Raw genomic sequence first — 21,140 nt, 5'->3', positions numbered from 1 at the left:
GATTTTAAAGCTTTAAGTTAATATTTATTTTCATTTAGAGACATAAGAGCAAATAGTAACCAACACTTCAAGAAATGACAAGTCATTCATTACTACTTACTGGGAAATAATAGTTTTTAAACCTGTAATAAATATGGTACAAATTTTCTCTTAAAAGCAAAAACTTCTCAGTTTCATTTAAAAGAATCTTGGCAGGGCTTGGAAAGAACTGGTCTGATAGTTTATCTTGCTCTTTAAAAGGTAGTACAGCAAACCCAAGAGCCATTGAGTTGGTTTTTTCCCCCCAGCTCGAAGGCAGTTAAATTGCTCTGGCCATGTTTTTTGATCCTTTCACAGAAGTATAATAAGATCAAAGAAACACAGGTTTGCCTGTGATAGACTTTAATATGCATATTATAAGTACAGAGTGATCAGCAGGCTTATATATGCTTCAGCTTATGATTAGTAAGTATTAAGTTGTCATATTTGATCTTCAGTGGTGGCCTCCATTCTTCTTTGGAGGAAACAGTGAATATTCAATGCCCAGAGCTATGACAAAAGCTGCAGCTCCCCACTTGAGTCCCCTGGTAAAGATTTCTATTACGGTGATAGGTCTTGCAAAGCCACCCTGGTACCTCCAAACTTCATTACTAGAAAAGAAAATGAAACCAAAGGAAAAAAGATCAGTGGAATAACTGTGATACAAATTAACAAGAATACATATATAAAAAAAGAATGATGAAGGTATTTCAATTAGCTAGACATTGAGGCTGTACAATACGTTCTGTCATTTAAGTATCAGGAATTACAATTAAAGTTCATGATAGGAACTCTAACCCTTACCATATAACTTGAGATACAAGTAGTATAGGAACAGAATCACCTCCCTGAAATCATGCAATTGTACTCTTCTGTTTTCACTCTCTAACAAATCGGAGCTCACTAGCACTTGCATGGATTGGACTAACTACCAAGGCTAGTCACAGTGCTAGACAGTCACATCTTACAATCCAGACATAGATAGCTCATCTCAGCGTGGAGGCACTTTCTGTTTCACAATACAACTATATGAGAGTCAGATGATTTTAAAAAGAAAGACTGAAAAGATGGTGTTGAGCTTGAGCTACAGAGTATGTACAAACTTCACACTGTTTTGCCTTGCTGTTTTCAATAACCATTGTTATTGAAACATTAGTCACCACTCTAACTGACTACAAATATTTATTTATAGCACAACCAGTGTAATTTATGGACATGGGTGTGGTTTGCCTCTTGTAAGGACTCAAAAGTCCTTAAGAAAAGGAAAAATAACTAAGCAATAAAATAAAAACTGTCATTTTGGGCGAAAATACAGGGGTTTAAAACAAGGGGGCAGATATTTATGTTCACAGATAATCCTCTTGTGCAGATGGATTTTGTGACTCGGGATGAAAGCATATTGGCATGGAAGAGTATCTTCTAGGTGCCAGTATATCTAATTGATATAGACTTAAAGTTTCCAAATATGACATCTTTCACAAAGCTTATTTTGCATTTAATATGTACATTAACGTGCATTTGCCATAAAGGTTGAAAGCAGATTTCCTGTTAAAATGAACTTGGTGTAACAAAGGGGAGGGAGCTCTGGAGAGGGTGACTTTCAAGACTTGTGGTGCAAGATGTTAATAATACAATCTTCTGCCAGACTACTGAAGCAAGTAGCATGATACTTTAATTTCTCATTTGTTAAAGAAAATTGGCATGATGCTTGTACTGTCCTATGGAATTGATATACTACTTTACATAAAATTTTAGCAGTTCAGAAGGAATCATCTCATGTTTGGGTTTGACTTTGTTCCTTATTTGAACTCTGATATGATTGGCTAAATCCTCTACTTTTACCAGAGGAACAAAATTTTTTTTTTATCTTGGAGGGCAACAAATACTACAGTCCCTTTTCCAGTGTGTTGTTTTGCAGCACTTGCTGAAATTGGAAGTGTAGTCACTAAAGGTCAGGGTAATTTACACTAAACCTACAATATTAAACTGCATCTTTTTTTTTTTTTTTTAATGGAAACAAGCCTTTTGCTTCCTGAAAACAATTTTGTCTGAAGCAAAGGGAAAACAAGCTTATGCTGCTTGCACTCCACAGAAATAGAGGCAAGATAAAAGTGAACAGGCCTGAAAAGTTCTGATATTTCAAATGATTCCTATAATCACTAAAAGTATGTTTTACATTTTTAAACTATTGCAAAGAAAAGAAAAAAGTGTTGTCAACCTCAAACCCCTCAACAGGTTATAGCAGGTTGTTATGAAACAACTATTTAACAGATTACCTATTTGCTCTTCCATTTTTCTTGTAGTGATTCAAAGTAAAGCCTTTTCCATGAAGACTCCTGGAACTGTTTGCTCGTGCAACTTTTCCCTTACAGAAGGGCCAGACTACACAGCACAAGACATTTGGTATTTTTATTCCTCAGGGTGAAAGGGTGGCTGAACAAAGTACTGTATAATTCATGATGTAGGAGAAATACATAGGCCCTGTTTTAACAGCTGCCTAAATATCTAAAAAGGAGGAGATACTCATTGTAGAGTGGTAGCATGAGAAGTAAAAAGCTGATTCTCCATGGTGTCATTCACAGTTGAATACAATTCCACCCTGTACACATGTACATTTCTTCTTTTCATATAAAGGCCTCCTGCTGTATGTGAGGAATGCTATGCCTACTCAGAATGTCAGTGCAAGTGCCATCATCTTTATCAAGACCCTAGCACACAATCTCTTTGCAGAGAAGGACAGGATTATTCACATGTGCAGACCTAATACTACTTAGGTGTTTTGGTAAATGAGGTGTTGGTCATTGTGCCTGATCTATGTCAGCATGAAACATCACAAGTGCAAGGCTGCCTCCCAAGATGTGGACACTGGTCAAGGTGATGCAAGGTGTGACCTTCACACAAAAAGCAGATAAAGACTTTACTGAAATTCTGACTAATTTTCACTGCTTTTACTGAAGAAAGAGTTATCTACAATGACAAGGTCTGGTTGATGCCACATCAAGACGATTTTTGAGGCTCCTGCACTTACCGAGCCCACGGATCCCTCAGACCCCGCCTAGCCAGCTTTCTCTGCACCTCCTCGAGGGGAGTTCCCTCCACCTTCCACTGCCTGTAGTCAGGGAGTTCCACTTTGTCATGGCCGTGGCCGTGGTCACTTCCGTGTCCCATACCTAGAGGAAAAGGTCAGTTTGTTACTTTGCAGAGAGCATCATCTTCTTTTTATACACTTGCAAAGAACAATCCCCTGTACAGGACAAACAGGGAGGCAACAAGAGAAACAGAGAACAAAGAGCTTTGTTCTGTAAAACAAAGAGCCAAGGGACTTTGTGCTGTGTTTCAGAGCTTGGTGATTACACACAGTAAAGCAAACTTAAGTCACGACCATCGCTACATTCATGGAGCACCAAAGTCAACCCTCTATGCTGGAGAAGAGTGTAAGAAAACCAATGGTTTCCCTGTCTGTAAATGCACTTCAGCAACACCAGCCCCTCACTACTTCCAGAATAATCAAAAAGAGTTCAGAGTAAAAATTCCTGACTTAGGTGTGGGAAAGCTATGATTGCTAAGCTCTGAAGAAAAACCTGAGAAAAACAAAGACTTGGCTCATCAGTTCCTTTTCAGCTGCCTTCAGTTCAGTCAGATATAACTGTGGAATTCAACAGGGCCAGAAGAGATGCATGGACAAGGAGATGCACCTTACTCATTGCTTGATGAGGATGAAAAATGTATGCTCTATTTACAGACATCTTGGAGAACTACTAAAATATTAAGTTTCTCTTTAAAAACAGATGTGAAGTGGAACATTTTCAGCAAGATCGTGAAGGACTGGAAGAAAATTATAGCTTTTAAGGTTCCATTTTCACAAAGGACCTGAGTCTTCTTTGAGCCAAGGTTTCCCATTTTAACACATATCAGGCAGCAAAGAAGATTCACTATCCTTAACTTTTAGAAAATTGACTGGAATTCAGGACACAACTTCAAAGCCTGTAACTCTTGAAGATGACTCCAGGCCGTGAAGGCAAGCAGACAGATTTCGTTGCCTGAGAAAACTTGGAGAGCAGCATTAACGTTGTCATAACCCGAAAAGCTCCCCCTGAATTAGACTCCAGGCTCCAACCCTGTGATAGAAACCCAAGGCCTCTCTCCTAGCAACATTCACCCTTCACAAGGGAGAAGGCCATGCCCTGTCACGCACACAGCGCGGCCAGCGGGCTGTGCTGCGGCACCAGCCGGGCGCTCTCTGCCAGCAGGACCAGCACAAGCTGTGCCCAGGGGTCGGAAGGAGCGGGGCACGGAGAGCACAACCCGGAGCGACAGCCGCCCCCACTCTCACTCACTCCCACGCCCGCTCCCGCCTGCCCTGCCCGCACACGGACACCCCGGTGGCAGCAGCGCGGCCCGGTGCCGGTGCCCGCCCCGCCCGCAGTACCTGCCCGCTCCGCGACCCTGCTCAGGACGCGGCCGCCACCCGGAACCGGAACCCAGGCCAGGACCAGCCGCTACAGGAAGCGCGGGCCAGCCACGCAGGTTCCGGGAAGCTTCCGTTCCGGCTCTCCCCGCTGGCCCGGTGCGGACACAGGGGCCGTGAGACCGCTGCCCGTCCCCCTTCCCGGGCCGCTGCCGCCCGCAGCGCTCCCGCCACGGCTCAGCGGGACAGGCCCCGCACCGGGAGCGGCGCCGCCGGCTCGGGCTGAAGAGCCGGGGGGAAGGAGAAGCGGAGCGGAAAGCGACCAATCAGTGCGCGGCTTCTTGCGGGGGGCGTGGCCCAATGGGCGGGCGCGTTGCTGAGGTGCGCGGCTGGCGGTGTCTGGAGGTGGCGGTGGAGGAGGAGAGCGGGGTGAGGGGGCGGCGGGGCTTGGGCCGGCGCCGGGAACGGGGATCTCCCACCCTTCGCGGGTTGCCCGTCGCCGTCTGTCGCTGCCGGTGGTGCGGGAGAGACGGAAGCCCCGCAGGGTCTGTGTGTGCGGGGGCGCGAACCGTTCCCAGCGCTCGCGCCGGCAGCGCCGATCGCGCTCCCTCTCCTGCCGCTGCTGCTCTGCTCCCTCTCCTGTCTCCCCTTCCCGCTCTCCTCCGGCCGGACAGCGGCCCCCTCCCCGCGGTTATGTAAGCCCCGGCCCTCCGCCCTGCCCGCGGGGAGCGGTGGCGGGGCCCGGGCAGTGCCCGCTCGCTGCCAGCCCTCGGGGCGCGCTTCGGCAGGGGAAGAAGCTGGGGGAGAAATCGGAGCTCCCAGCGAGCCCGGCTGGCGCCGGGAGCCGAGTTTCGGTTTTCAGTGGGTACGTCTTAAAAGAACATTGGTGTTTGTTTCCATAGGAGAAACGGGGAGGCGTCCGAAATCCTGGTAGTGCACTGAAAGGTAAGTGAAAAGGAAGAATTCTCTTGACAACTGCCTCCCGAGTGAGGTGGTGACTTGGTTTCACTGAGTACTTGTGTCAGGAGCTCGGCGTTTTGCATGTGTGGCTCTGTGACTGAGAAGTGTCAATTGCCTTAGTATCTGGTTAACTGTAATTATTTTTGTGTTCGTCAAATTTGAGCACATAGTTTGCTTCATCTGGAAAGAGACTGCTAAAAGTTAACTGCACAGTCATTGAATTATAAAGACTTAAATTACTTCTCAGTTGTATATAATACAATATTGTTTCTTTTTAGCAGAATACAAACTGTTCTATTAATTTTTGATAGTCCCATTAACGTGAGAATAAACATAACAGCATGATGTCGGTGGAGTTTTGGGGTAGACTGTAGTGCCTTTTTCCAATATATTTTGATGGAAATCTACTTCTGGGTTTCAGGGCTTTTTAACAGGGATATTGGAAGCACATGAGAAGATTTCCAGGAGGAATGCCATTATCATGTTATTAACAGTGAAACTGTTCTAAATAGAGTGCCATCTGTTTAATCCAGACTGCCTCAGTCTGGTTTCAGCATTGTATGTTTTTCACTGTGAGATAAAGTCTGGGAGATTCAGAGCAGTCTTTTCACAAGGTGAGAAGACGCACTTTTGTTTCCCTGTAATGTATGGGGGGGGTAGAATTGTTTGCTGCTTAAATCCCTGATTTACAGAGAATGCAGTTCTGTCACAGAATTGCAAAATATTTCTTGTTTCTTACTGTGGCTGAAAGTTAATGTGTAAGTGTCCAAAGTCCAGTGGTGCTGAGGAATATTTTTCTCAGATTTTTTTCTTCAGTGACCCATAGACCTGTCACATACCAGATACCTTGGTTTTATTCTTTGAGAGAAAGATAAAAAGTCCCAGTTTTATTTGTTTGGTACTTTTTTTCCCCTTATTATTTGCTTGCAGGGTTGTTTTTGTTTATTTTGTTTTGTTTTCTTGGTGCTTGGAAGCCTGACTTGAGTATTATGCAGAAAACTATGCTGGTATTGCTGAGTCTGTTACCAGGGACATGCAGTTCTGATCACAGAGCATTGGCTTTGTGTGATCTGCTGTGCATGAACAGAATTGTGGCAGAGGAGTGCACTTAGCAGGATTTGTCTTCAGGCTCACCATCACTTTTAAGGTTTAACAAGGTTTTCAGTAGCTGTTTTTGCCTTCCCCCTCACCCCCAGGTACATAAAAACTCATGGTAAGTAAAACTTTGTGCAGTCAGTTGATCTGCTCTACCATGTTTTGCTTCCTGTGTTTCCTTTTCTTTCAGTATGGTCTATACTCTTTTAAAAATAAGGCTGCAAATATGAAGGATGTGATATTTTGGGAATATAGTAAACTGTTTGATGCTGTATCCTCAAGTGAGTCTGCATAATTTCAAGGGGCCTAGAAATGTTGCTACAGTGTGTTTTGAGAAGGAAGTTTCACCATAATTACAGAGTCAGTCTGGAGAAATCAATAATATGTAGAAGGAAATAACATAGAAGAAATCTTTATATTGTGTAAAAGAACCCCAGCAAACAACTGAATGTCCTCTAGGAAGGAGAGGTCATTGAAACTCCATATACCAATAATCAGAACATTTTGTGATTTATGCAGTTGGTGTTTTTTTTTTTTTTTTTGTGGTATTTTTTTAGTATTATTAATTAGTTATGGTGATAATTACTGCAAAGATTTGGTGTTCTAGGATAAAGTTATGTTAGCATGTATGCAGGCAGCCATGCTAGTTATGATTTGCTGGGATTCCTGCTTGTGTTGTTAAGCTAGAGGAAGGCTGTGGGGTTTCTTGGATAGCTTTCAAAGGTCCATGTTTCCAGCAGTTTGTGTTGCTGTGCATTCTGGATTAACAGATTGTGAGATTCATTATAGGAACCACTCTCCTCTGCCTGTGCATCCAATATTCTCTCCAGCACTGGACATGATAATGCTATGCTCTTCATCATTGTTTTCTGGAGTAGAGAGCTGTGTGACTGACAGTGACTTGAAGTGCTTTCAGTTTTGAGATGAAAAGAAAGCGTTGTGGGGTTGTTGTTTTGTTTTTTTTCCCCTTTAATATCAGAATACATATTTGAACTGGTTAAATATTGCATCCTTTTTCCCCCTGAAATTGCATGTTATTTCCTCTGGTGTTGTATTAGTAGTCAGTTATGCCATTGGAAGCCTCTTGTCATTTGAATAAAATGGTTTATGCTGCTTTAATTCCAATAAGGATGGAAAAGATCTTTCTTTAGTTCACCTTGGCTTCTTTGAATGCTTAAAAAAAAAACATTCAGTGAATGGTGGGGAAGGAAATTATCTTCTCAGGCATCATTAGAGAGCTAAATATTTTATGGACAGTATCACAGTCACTGTTTCACCTCTATTTTAGAGAAGTGATGGGCTGGAGCAATAGTCTTAGTTGCTTTCTGTTCATGATGTTTGTTTGCTGGTGGATTGTTTTGTGTTTGGGTTTTTTTTTTTTTTGGGCAACTTATAGGCCATTCTTCACAGGAACAGCCACACTGGTCTGAACTGTTATTCTCTCCTGAAGCCTAAAGCTCTGAGACCCTGGAATGTGACAAGATCAGTGTTCTGAGTTGTGCTGGTCTGCCACAGCTCAGCAGGTGCTCATTTGGCAGCAGGTGCTTTATTTTTACACTCTTCTAGAATATAGGGTTACTCCTTAGGTCGGCTCTCCCAGTCTCAGTGGGGATGATGCGTTATATGGATTTTTGTTTAATGGATATACTTTACTTATGAAAACTTTTGAGCCCATGTATGGTTTTTGCAGCTACTGTGTTTTGTACCGATAAGAGCTGCACTTCATGTGTGGTGTCAATAAGTCATTGTTCTGTTTTGAACCTGTTACCTGAGAACTTCATGTGATACTCCCTATTTTCTGTATGAGGAGAGGCACACCTGTTTGCTCTTTACCAAGCAGTTTAATATGAGTTGAGAATCTTTAAAGATCTGGGTCATGTGTTCGCTCAAAGACTTGTCTGGGCTGGAAAAGAATTTTCGATTCCATTATTTTTCTTGATGCTTGTTTCCTTGTATTAAGGTGTGAATGAATATCAAGGAGTGAAGGTGGAGACTTCCCCAGCTGAGTCTTCTTGAATATCTGTGCCATATTAATAATCATTAAAGAAATCCCTTTCAGTCAAAACTGATGTGAGCAGAGACAGTCACAAGTAGTATAGTTTGACTGCTACTTCAGTCAGTTATTTTCATTTCCAAACAGAATAAGTGTGAGAAGTAATTCTTGACTTATTTAATGCTGTTTTCTACAGGGTTTTTTTTTGAGTAAGAAAGTAGTTTGAGTTTATGCTTGTATAACTCACTGTAGATAAAATGGCAAGCTGATTGAATTTTTCTCTCTGCACCTTTGTTTGGATAATTCCTGCTTCTAATAGCAAGACAAATAGTTCAAGTGTCTTTTTTTAATTTAGTCATAGGACATATTTATGGAGTGACTCAATGCATCTCCTTTTTTATGTATAGAATTCTGACTTTGGTTTTTAAGCTTCAAATAAAAGCTCAAGAGGTAGAGGGGCACTTCTTATGAAATAAAATATAGTTATTTAGGTAAACCCTACTGTAAAACAAAATTCTGTATTGCCAGCTGTGCTACAAAGAAGAGACCATAAAAACCAAGAACAGGAATTGGGTAAAATAGTATATAGTTTGCAAACTGTTTGAGTCCGTGCTGCAGATTATCCATTATAGTAAAAGCTTTTTATTGTCTGATGAATGGCCACACAGCAATTTTTCTTTCTTCTGTTAATGTTACATTTTTCTATCAAATGTAATGAATTTGGGCACAGGGTTCAACAGATGGTTTATTATTAATCAATTCAGATGATTAGTGAAAGACAAAAATATCATTGGCAAGTCGCTTTTTTGGTCTTCTTTGATTGTTTTCTGTTCTGCAGGCAGTCCAGCTTGACTCTGCTGCCCACTGCCTGTGTCAGATCTGCTACCTTCACCTCTTGGTGTGATTCTGTAGAGAAATACAGATTTTATGGTCAAATTTATTAAATTTACTTGAAAATAGAGAGCCAGTGACATTTGGAAAGAGATCCCACTAGGGGAGAGAAATGTTTGGTGTATAACTACTGCAAAGTGGTAAACTATTTATTTATTTATATCTTAGTAGTGATTATCATTGCTATCATTTGACACTGAAAAATGCCAAATTCCCTGGCTGTGTAACATTGATCTGCACAGGACCTGATGGAGATGATTGGTGCAGTTCAAATATCTTAAAATGCTCTTCCAGGAGTTCTTCTTCCTGCACATTTTGTGGGGCTTTTTTTCTACAGGACAAAGTAGTTAATGGCTTCTCATTTTATATTGTATTGTTGCACAAGCATTTGGCTAGCATTCCAAAAGTGCAAAGTGTGTGTTTTTGTGTGTAATCTCCATACTCTAGCTAATCTTACTGTATTTTTATTGTGATTACTGTGATTCTTCAGAAAACTGAAATGGTTAGATTTCCTTTAATGGTGTCTGCATTGTGTAGGGTTTGTGAGTTCTTTAAATAGTTCCATGTTGCTGTTCCTCTGAATTCTGCTTAACTGAAATGTGTGACATGGACATTTGTGCAGACTGCATGACTGCAGTTTGCTGATTCATACAGGGCAAAATTGATAAGTCTGGAATATTTTTCTGTTTCCATTCCCTATATTTAGTATTTTATAAATTATAAATTATAATTTCATTTAGGGTCTTCCTCCCCTCTTCTGCTTTGCCTTGACCCATATGTGAACTGGAGGAATTGTTTGACATCTATCTGGAAAGACAGTGAGAGAATTTAAAAGAATAATCTTATTTTTCATGGCCATTCAACTGAGAAGGTATTGGATTGAAAGATAATGAGCTGAAATATGTGTAAAATTTGCTTGAGTTTTTTCCTTCCTGTCTTAATTTATTTTCTTTTTATTCAAATAGTTTTGTTATTTCTGAGGCTTCTGGTGTCTGTTTCTTCTTTACATCTCCTCTTATTTTCTGCTTTGTCTTTTCTGTTTCCTTCGGTGTAAGGATATGTTGAGCTTAAGGAGAGGCTGGAGAGCAGGCCCTCTGCATGCCTGCCTCTGTTCTGATTTGGAATAGGGCCACAAGGTAGAAAAGTTGATTTAGAAAAGGTTATGAAGAAGTCCATAGTACTTAAGTAACTTTCCTAAATATCCTAAGCACAAGATCGTGGAGACACATGGACATAAGCATAACAGATTTTGTTGTAGAAATAGCTCAAGTTAGCTTGTATCTGTAAATCTGAATATTGTATTTCCTGCACGTGAAAAATTAGCTAGAATTGTAATTAATTTTTTTAAACATGAGCTTTGTGAAGGTGTGGTATCTTAAGACTGGTGTGCCCTATGTGTAAGCTATAGTGGTGTTTCCACCATCCCATTTAGCATTGTGGTGGCTGCACATGAGGGTCAATAACCTTTTAGACGAGACATGTCTCAGAAAGTAGGAGGCTTTTATGTTAACTTAGTTACAGAGGGGGTGGAGCGAGCAATTTATCAAGCACCCTAGTACATGCCATCAGAGTAGGGCAAAGAACAAAAATCTAAATGCTCAACTTTGAGTTCTGATACCTGTTTATTGCTCTGGGTTAGAGGTATGCTTTTTTTGAAAGGATATTTGATGCTTCAGTGTATCACTCTGGTTCCTCATGCTTTAGGGTTGGAAACACATCCAGTTAAAAATAGTAATTAAAAAAAGCTCCCTATGTAGAATGGATGTTGTACTGGTCTTTAGTATCTGCAGCAGTAGAATAGACAGATGATTGGTTAAAGTCCATTTACTGCAGTGAACTTACACAAGAAGTGACTGAGGAGTTGAAATGATAATAATGTGCCCTTTTACATAGAAATGTAAGGCATGTTGACAAAGGATTTATCCCAGTACAAGCTCATATTTCTTTGTGTAACAGTGGAGAACTTTCCATTCCTTTTTTTAAAGATATTTTGTTGAGCCAGCATAGAGACGTAAGCTAAATATGAACACAGAGGAGAGAGCAAGAGGGGTTTAAATGTGAAGTGGAAAAATTACTAGATCCTTATGCCTTTGGGTCTGGGGTTTTTTTAAGGTACTTGTTTCTCGTTCTTCGCATAGAACAGGCCTTAGACAAAATTGCTGAGCTTCCAAAACTGCTCAGATTGTTAATTATGTATTCAGTCTGTTTCGTAGTTATGTAATTGACAAACCACCATACTCAATGGTCTCCAGTGTTGCATCTGTGCAATAATTTCAAATAGTAGCATCCTTAAGCTTCTGGAAGCTATTAAACCATATTTGTGGCAATTTCTTGGGAAGAGAGATGCTAATTTTGTTAGACTTCATATAAGCCATTCTGATAGCTTTCCTCATGTTAATGGACTGCAGCAAATTGCAGTGCAAATCTTGCCATGTCAGAGTGGCAAGAGCTTTATGAACATCTCTGAAACAGTTCTGTGTTAGCAATGGACATACAAATAGAGACAGGAGTCTTGGACTGGTGGGTAAGTTGAATGCAAATAGAAAATAAGTAACTAAAATACTAAATGCATTTAAGCTAAGCAGTAATAAACTGTGTATCTCCACTGTTTATTTTCATAGGCATCCTGTGACAGCAACCTTTCCTTAAAATCAGAGGTGTCACATGCACTGCACGATTCTCCATTGAACAGGAAGGCTCGGAGCAGGCTACTGCCTTTCTGTTTGCTTAGCTCTGTGTGTCTGCCAAGACATCTTTAACGTGTTCTGAGTCTTCAGCTTTGCCTTCACTTGTGTTAGTGTAAACACCACAGGAGTTTGAGAAACCTCTGTGTATCTGTTGAATAAGAAAACTTCCTAGCTTGCTTTTTGTTTGTTTGAGGAGAGGGAGAGAACGAGATTTTTTTCTCCTCACAACAATTTGTTTTAGAAGTTGAGACAGCAAATAAAAATTTTAAAACAGTTTAGGCATGGCTTGTTGTCTGTGTTTCCAAAGGACCAATTGCAAAAATAACTGAGATGCCCTTTTGCTTGTGCAGATGTTGAGTGGACTTGGACTGTGCGTGGTCATGTAAGAGCAATTGCTACCTTCAGAATATGCACCTTTCAGAATATGCATCAGTGGTGAAAATGCTCATGCAATCATTCCTTGTGGGTGCAGAAATGAAACTTTGTTGGATGTTGCAATTTGAGACTTTGTTGCATTTGTTTCCTCAGCCATAGAAAAACGTTACTGGGGCGTCTGGGTGTTTAAATCATTCCGACGACAGCTGTGTTCCACATACCTTGTGTTCCAGGAATCATAGCATTAACCTCTCAGACAGACACTACATGCTTTGCTTTTTCCTCTCTATGGGTTAAATCCCTTCAGTTAGCTGCAGGTTTAATAGAGTTTTTCACAGTTAATGTTGCAGTTTACATGGCGTAACTAAAACTACTGCACTAATTTTACTTCTTAATTTAAATTAAAATGTTAGCCTTGTATATCTAGTTTTTAACTTACCAAATTAGCGCAAAATTAAACTCTGACATTTTTAGGGAAATGGTTGAAGATGCTCTATTAAATTCCATAATAGTTCTTATATGTTAACTTTGTAGTTTTTTCCCCTAGCTACTTCAGTGTTTAAATTGAGTAAAACTTAGGATACTAAGGCAGAAAAATAAATATGCAATAGTAGGATTTCACGTTTGTTGTGCACAAAGTCCTAATCAGGTTAAGATCGTGGATGCATTCCAGATCAAATTAGGGGTCAGCAGCCAATACTAATTGGCATTGATGCTGCTTGAAATTGTGTAATTGAGTATTGTGCCGATTGTCACAGTGTGTTTTGTGCCACCCCTCCACTCCCCCTCTTTATTTGGTAACTTAAAATTTACTAAATGTTCAAAGGTTAGTTCTGTTGTTTCCTCTGTGCCCTTTTTCTTAGACTTGCAGGTTCTGGTCTGTGCTAAAGACAGAAAACTAGGTAAGTTCAACATATGAAAAGCAGAAGTAAGTTCAAAAAAATTGAAGTACAGTGCCTTTAGATATTAATTTTGTCTAATAAATGCAGAAAGCTTAGAGATTTGTTGGTCAGTGCGGAAGTGGACTGCTATGCCTTTTTTTTTTTTTTTTTTTGTCAACTGCTAGGAAAGAGCTGCTTCAGCACAACTTCTTGTCATTTTACTGAAACATTTTGCAGGAACCTTATCACACTTGGCTGGTGGAGATGTGTATGGGTGTGATAGTCCATTGCCCTTCTCTGCTGATGATACTCCCATGATTGCCAACTACTGTATTTGATGGCTTATTTTGATAATAAATTTTTGATCTTGTGAGAGAGAGGAGGGAACAAATCTTAAATGGATATTATCATGCTAATTAGGAAACCTTAATCACTATGTTGTCCATTGTCAGCTCCATCAAGTTTTGATGTATTTCAAATTAATATTCCAGTGGGTAGCTTTTGAAAGACAAAATATCTCTCCTACAGGGAAAGGATGTAGACTTTTCTTGGCTTTATGCAGAGTTCTAGTAGTAGTAATTTTATTGCTATTTCTATGAACTGCTGGGGCATTCTGCTTTAGTAATGTGTGCTGACTTTGAATAGATTGAAATGATTATCTCTTTGTCTTTGAGTGCAGACTTTAGAGCTTTCTGATATATGTAAGTTTGCCATGAGTAAATTCTGCATCTTTGTGCATATGTGTTACATCTATGGAAAATGGAAAGGGTTTTTATTAGCATTTCCTTTTTTATTGCAGGGGAATGTTTAAGTTGCTATCTTCTTGGTTTTAATAGTTTAAATGAAACAGATAGAACTGATTAGGGAATAAAATTGTTGAAATATGTTATGAAAATCTTCTCAAAGTGCCAGTTGGATAGCTGGCAGATAAGGCAAAAAGCAGGAGGAGTTTCCCCCCAAGTATGAAACCCTTGCTGCTGATAAGAAAGAATTATGATATAATCATCTTAACTTGCAAATCTGAACATAATTGCAAGTACAGGGGTGTTAGGTCTGGGTTTGTATTTTCTTCAGAACAGTTTTTTCATGTGCTGAAGGAGTCACATGTGGACTGCGTGTGTTGGTTTTGGCTTGTTTTTGGCGGTTTTTGTTGTCCTGGTGGTGTGGGTTTTTCCTTCAGGTTTTTTTTTTGCTTCATACCTGATCAGCCCTACTTTTTGAGAAGTTACTCCGTGTTCTCTCTGCAGGTCTACTGTGCATTTCAATGACCTCAGTATTTCTAAACCTTCTGTCTAAGTTGCCCTTGAAAGACTGTTTTGTGGAGCATGCTGTATGAAAGATGAGTATATTACTTACACCAGAAATGTGTAATTTAGCAATTTCAGGTGCCTGCTGCTTGAACTTTGGTAAGTGCTGCTGATCCCTATCAGCACAATTGCATAGGGAAACAGAACAAACTTTTAATTAAACTCAGGCTTTGATTAAAAATGTTTGATTGTGTTTGAAGAGAATGAACTGAATTTGCTCTATGCCAGTACAACTAATAAAGTAAAAGGTCATAACTGTTGCCTAGATGGGGCAGTACCCGTAAAAGATTAGAGAAACTGTTTATGTTTAGTATAGTTCATGTGAGTGTATTTCCATTTGAAGTAGATGTAATGTATGGAATTGCTCAAAGATGATTAATGTTGCAAAAAGTAGTAGTATAACCCCTAAAAAAGTTTGGCTATAAGGCCATCTCTGATCTTTTACAAAGGGTAAATTTATTCCAGAAACTTGAGGAAAGGAAAAGCTCTGTTTTACCAACTGCTTTTGAAGAAGGTGGTGGTGGTTGGTTTTTTTTTTTTTTTTGGTGGTTTTTTTTTTTTTTGTGGTTTTTTTTTTTTTTTTTTTAAGCAGGAAAACTGTTCAGTATTACAAACAAAAACCCAGAGTATCTCTGAGTATGGATGAGGTTATGTAAAAGTGCTTGAAGATTGGAACATTGAGTCCTCAGTGAGGTTTTTTGGAGTGCAAGAAAATATGTTTGAAAACCCAGAACACTCTTTCTTTAAATTAACCATCTCTACGTAAATTCCACTACCCTGTCCACACAAAAAAAAAAAAAAACCAAACTTGGGGAAGCTTAGCTATGAAGCTTGCTGCGTGGATTTGCAGTGCTGCCTGTCAAATCTGTAATTTTTCATAATCTTGAAAGACTCAAATTTTCTAAATATACATTGGGACAGTATTTGATAAAAACTTTTAATTTTGTTCAGGATATATATTGAAAATATGTATGAAAATAGTAGTGTGAATTTAAGGTCTTGCTCTTGTTTCTGTGGTGTTAGGAGGAGGAAGAAAAAAGTCTCTGTATTCCAACTGGAGTCATCAAGCACTTGTGGAAGGCTATTTTCTTTGTGTCTCTGTATCATTTTGTTGTTTGTTGTGGTTTTAGTCTATTTTTTATACTGGTCTATAGCTTAGATAAGTGAAAAATACTGTGGGAAAACTTGTCTAATATGGTGCATGAGAGATTGGGTTGATTTAAGTTGTTTTTGCTGTGTTTATGTTGTGTTCCTAAAGATATTATATATGAAGTTTTGCCCTAGAAAAAAAATAGTTTAAAGTTCAGGTTAAAAAACCCACAAAAACCATCCAGACACTCTCCCCACGTAACATCCCCATGTATGTTAGTAACTTAGTGTCCTCACTATTAAAAAAAAAAAAACATGAAAAATGAATAATTTCACACTAAAATATTCATTAGTCCTTTCTTATGACTGGTTGGTTTGTATTCTGTTGTAATGTTGGTTTAACAGTAGAAGAATAATGACTGTAAACAATATGCATTGTGTTTAACTATTCAGCAGTGAAGATTAATTATTAAACTCATCCCAAGACAAAGGGGGTACCTGGTGTAGTTGTTGCACTAATTTACATTTACTACTGTTTTAATTCTCACACAATTATTTCACTGAGAGGCAGCGTATGCTTCCATGTAATAGGCCACAGAGTTCCAATTATAGTAAGCTGAGTTTCAGAGTTTCAGGAGAGCTTCTAATAAGGTGATGAAAAAGGGTTACACTTCCTTTAGAGACACTGTTTCTTTGCCTGTTTTCTGTGAGGGAGAGTCCAATAAAGGCCATGTGATTTCCTGCTCTGGAGGAATCCTAGTGAAGTTAGTAGTAGGGCTTGCCATAAGCATCAATTTTTGTGGCACAATCACCTTAATCAGTTGGGTCAAATATCTTAATTGTTGGTGTTCACACAGCTCTTAATGGATTGCATTATATAGAATTAACATGGTCAGGTACATGTTTTATTTCTTATGTGTGGAACTTCTGACTGTCTGTCAAATCTCAGTATAAAATTAACAGTGGTTTTCTCTCTGTTTTGTGAGATTGTTCTTTGCAGTTCCTAAAACCCCTCTCTTAACTTTCAGAAAACTAGTATGACTGAAAATGACTGACACTGAAATAATGCTGTGATGCATGACATGGAAGAAGATGAGTTGTTTGCTCTGCAGTGACAGCTGGAAGTAATAAAGGCATCTACAGTTTTAACTGTGAAAGTTGAAGCAGATCTTAGATTTCAGAATTCTTGATGCTACTGTGCTTAATAACATCTTAATTATTATGGATCTTTAACTTGCCATTTTGAAAGTTTATTTGGAACTTTGTATTCTTACCTTATCATTTTTTAAAAGTCAGCAAGATGACATAATTTTAGCTATAACTGAGGTAAATTCAGATAAATTTGGAGATTACACTCATTTAAGAATTTGTGAATGTGCAAGTAAGTGTAGGGATGGGGGAAATTTGTCACTTCAGCGTAATCTATTTATACTCCTCTTCCCGGAGGTGGAGGCTTTACCATCTGGAAGTTGGAAAGATTAGAATAAGGGATTTCATTATTTTCAGCAGAGGATCCTCTAGGTTAGATCTCTTTGAGAATAGGGTAGGAGAAAGGAGGTTAGGTAAATTAATTAATGAATATATAACCTAAATTCCATTTTGTGGAAATTACAGTTGGTAGGGAATACTGCAATAAGAAATATAAACTGGTATTGGAATTTAGATGTGGTCTGGAATTGACTTCAACTTTTTAATGGATATTTTTATAATATAACAGGCATTTATTTCTCTCAAGTGACAATTTTACACCTCAAAAGTGGGAAGCTGCTTAGAATATTCAGCTGGTATTTCTAGAACGTTTCTGCATGAATTTCTTTTCTTTACAGACCAGATAGTGATCTTAGTATGTTGTTTGCAGTCTTATTCCAAAGTGCATATTGGGGAGGTTTTGGTAGTGTGTCTTTTTGTTGATTTGTTTTATTTTGGTTTGAATTTTGTTTTGGTTTTGTTCCCACAGAAATTCTGTTTCAAGATTTCTCTTAGGCTGTGTCTGTTCATTTTTAGTAATTAGCACTGACTGCCTTAAAAAGACCACCTTAGCTGTGATTTTGCAAGTGTTAGTTTGCTGAGGCGTTTTTTTTAGGCTCCTTCTTTTACTATGTATTTTGCATCTTTAGTTATCTAGATTTAATTTACTTCATGAACCAAAACCATGAACGAGAATGTGTTTTGGGAGAGGTAGGGTTACACGGAAAGTAATTTGCATGGAAATGTTTTTGTAAGAAGTTAATGCAGACAAACTAGCATAGGAAGAGTTACTGCATATGAACTGATGCAAAGGGAGGATAAACCTGTATTGTCTGGCGTAGGATGGGTTATCACCAGGATCCTGACAAGAGAATGTTTTAGGTTTTGTGTAGGATGACTACATGAAGTTGTTTCTAAGGAAACTGGTGCTGAGAGAATAAGGTAACTTTTCTGTGGCTAACCTACGTGTGTGTGTATATATATATTTTTAAGTGCGTCAGGTCCTTATAATAGAATAATTAATGTGTGTTTTGTGGCATTTAAGGCTGCAGGATAATGTCTTTATTATTATTGTTTCCAAAATCCTGTAAGTAATGTAGAGGAGTATTTTCTTGGAATACAGAAGATAAATTTCCTGTTCCACGTTCTTCAACTCTTCATCTCAACTCTTTTCTGCTTTATTTGTTGCATGAACTCCTAGGAGAGGGATTTAGCCATGATTGTACAATTGTGTTTAATTCAGATTCTGCTTATTTACCTCTATGAGGCACTTAAATTTTTCTCTGTAGAGTCACCTGACTTCTGTAGCTTTCTACAACTACTCTGTGCAATACTATGAAAACATCAGCCTTAAAGTAGTTTTTTAAAATGTTATACAGTGTCTAATTTCAGTGTTGTATTTTCATTCCCACTGCCCTAATTGTTTGTCTTCAGCAATTTTGTATCTGTAAAGCAGTTTCATTGTAGGAGTGGTAAAAAGATAGAAGCTGAGCTTTGTGGTGCTTGAAAAGGCACAGAAGATAATTTAGAGCTTAAAATGACTTAGAGGAGGCTTTTTAGAACAGATAGGCTGTACCTTTTCTTTACTCCTTTTTTGGCAGCTGCTGAAATTGATGTGACCTTTTTGATAAGAAATGGATCTTACTGTGCAAGTATGGTACCATGAAAGTTTACAAGACTATTATCAATCATCTTTGACTTCTCTGTGGTAAGGCTTTCTCCCATTGTTTTCACATAACTTTCTTTGTTGCTGATATCCAAAAAGAAAGCTTTTTAGCCTGTTTTTTCCTAGTGAGTCAGAGTGGGCAGAGAAGTAATGTCTTATCCAAGTTGTTTTGCATGACTAAGGCTTGTCTAATAAGGCTGGCAACCTAAATCCCACATAAAGAATACATCAGCATTTATATTTTAAAGTTGGAATGCATGCCTGTCTGCTGAAACTTGCAATTAAATTATCTAAAAACTAGAGTTGGAAGACTGCTCTTTCTATTAAGGAGAAGGCTTGAGCTGACAATTTAAATTAATAACTGTCCCAAGGCGATTTTGCCTCTTTCTGTCTTTGTCAGTTTTTACCTTATTTCTCTGTTCTGTGGAGCTGTATGGCCAAGAGAATTCTGGCAGAATGTTTGAACCTCTTTCAAATGGCAAGCTGTAGTTGTAGCTCTGATTTGTTGAGGACAATAGTTTTTAAATGTATTATTTTATGTTCTTACCAAAATGACAGTTTATGTAAGTGTCTACTAAATAGGATTCTGGTAGAATAATAAGTTTATGCATATGGATACAGGAAAATCACAATGATATTAATATAATATTTATCATAAGAGATGTATATTACAACACATATACTTTTAAGTAAGTACAAGAAGTCATCCACCAAAATGGAACATTTTCAAGGCTGGTTTTATTTTTTCTTGGGATTAGGTCAGTGTGAGAATCAGACCCTTTTCTAGTGTGGAAACAGACCATACTGTGGCTGTTTAATATCTTCTGGTATATGATTTTAGAGTAGCAGGATGAAGCTGTATACACCTATATACTGAGTGGTTAAGCAAGAAGTTGATTTTAAGAGAAGTTTTTTTGTGAAAAAAAGTGAAGTGCTAGTCAGTGAAGTGCTAGTTTACACCATTAAGTTTTCTTCTTTGCTCTTCCTGTTCTACCACAGAAGTAACTATGTAAAACAGGTGTTACAATGTTTATCTACAATAGCTTCTTATTGTCCTCATGATATTTTATGCTAACTTGGTGTGAGAAACAGTACACTGTTAACAGTCTAAGATTTCTATCTTGGTGCATTCAAACATTTTATTTTTTATTACTCTATTACAAGAAGAAGTCCATTCTACCTTCTCAACCACTTAATTCCATGTGCTTCTAAGACAAGGAGCTCTTTATTTCTCTGTTTTAAAAACATTATTCCTATATCCAGGTTAGAAGTTATTTTTCACAATCCTTGTCTTCAACTGCTTCTTAGACATTTTTCTGTCGTATACGTATTTCTTTTGTTTGCATCAAATGTAGGCCAGTATTTCAAATAAGAGCATATTACCAGTTTTGTATGCTCTACTTTCATGTTTTCAGATTTACTTTAAATGACTTTGTGTGATCAAGCATCTTGATTTATTTTCTGCTGCTGATGCATTCCTGAAGAGAAGTTTTCATTGCATCATCAAATGTATTATCTAGTCTTTATCCATTTAGTCTTTTGCACCTCACATTCAGAAATAGCTCATCACGAGAAGTTCAGATTGTGCTTTTGTTATCTGCATTTATCAGCATGTTGCCTGGTTTTCTTCCTCCAGAGTTTCCCAGTTGCATTAGTGTGGGTGTGTGGTGGGGAAGCTTCTTTCCTGTGTACTTCTGACCACCTCATCTTACGTTGTCTTCTATCTATTCTGCTTTCCAGGGTGTTAATCATGTTTAATGCAGGTGCTCTTCTTATAGAGCTATGACCTTGCTGAATCAAAGAAACTGAAAGTATGTTTAGTTCAGAGTAAGGAGGCATTCTTGATGCTTTCCATGCTACTTTTTTTACAGAAGCAGCATGGAAAAATCTTTCTTCAAATATGTTTCTTTCCATGCTCAGTAATGACTTACAGATATGAGAAGAGTGTTTACATAGCTTGGAAGAACAAGCTATAATTGATAATAGAGTTTTCTGTTCTTTTAGACTTGTCAGTCCATACTGTTCTCTTACAGAAGTGGCACTGTGAAGAAATCGTGTAGCATGAAGCTTTATTCTTTTGGCTGACACAGTTCAGATTTTAATTGCAAATTATTCTTCTCATGGCCTCTAAGGTAAAAATACATAATATTTTCATTCATTGTGTGGCTAGTACAAAATTTGCCCTATATGCATCATGCCATCTAGTATATAATGGCCAAGAACTGGACTCATTTTGAAGGGCGTGTCCTGTAATGTAATCTCTCCCATGTATGTTTAAACCTGTATAAACTACTGGCCTTAAA

The 21,140-nt window shown here is 38.6% G+C and overlaps 2 protein-coding genes across 6 annotated transcripts in view; one reads left to right on the top strand and one right to left on the bottom strand.

The window, feature by feature from the left end:
- Positions 1 to 4,613, bottom strand: NDUFB3 (NADH:ubiquinone oxidoreductase subunit B3). Its single transcript, XM_053947523.1, has 3 exons — positions 4,448 to 4,613; positions 3,047 to 3,188; positions 1 to 629 (listed from the first exon to the last, which is right to left on the bottom strand). The coding sequence occupies exons 2-3, from the start codon at positions 3,184 to 3,186 to the stop codon at positions 473 to 475; spliced, it is 297 nt and encodes a 98-aa protein (XP_053803498.1). The 5' UTR covers positions 3,187 to 3,188; positions 4,448 to 4,613; the 3' UTR covers positions 1 to 472.
- The window catches only part of LOC128790612 (origin recognition complex subunit 2-like), a 68,871-nt gene continuing 52,343 nt past the window's right edge, over positions 4,613 to 21,140 (top strand). For 2 of the 5 annotated variants that reach the window (XM_053947519.1, XM_053947515.1), the window contains exons 1-2: positions 4,613 to 4,855; positions 5,329 to 5,371. The gene's annotated coding sequence lies outside the window, so the exon portion shown is untranslated. Of the gene's footprint in view, positions 4,856 to 5,160; positions 5,372 to 5,807; positions 6,001 to 20,883; positions 20,970 to 21,140 lie in introns of those variants that run through there. The other 3 variants (XM_053947517.1, XM_053947516.1, XM_053947518.1) reach the window with 3 other exon arrangements.

Source organism: Vidua chalybeata, chromosome 7 (assembly GCF_026979565.1).
Source record: "Vidua chalybeata isolate OUT-0048 chromosome 7, bVidCha1 merged haplotype, whole genome shotgun sequence".
NCBI classification, from domain to species: domain Eukaryota; kingdom Metazoa; phylum Chordata; class Aves; order Passeriformes; family Viduidae; genus Vidua; species Vidua chalybeata.
This window is presented reverse-complemented; position numbering and strand designations above follow the sequence as displayed.

Bases quoted from the DNA above. Each gene is read 5' to 3' on its own strand.
- NDUFB3 (XM_053947523.1), bottom strand. From the start codon at position 3,186: ATGGGACACGGAAGTGACCACGGCCACGGCCATGACAAAGTGGAACTC. The intron at 630-3,046 runs GTAAGTGCAGGA...TTTCTTTTCTAG, and splicing joins CTGAGGGATCCGTGGGCTCG to TAATGAAGTTTGGAGGTACC.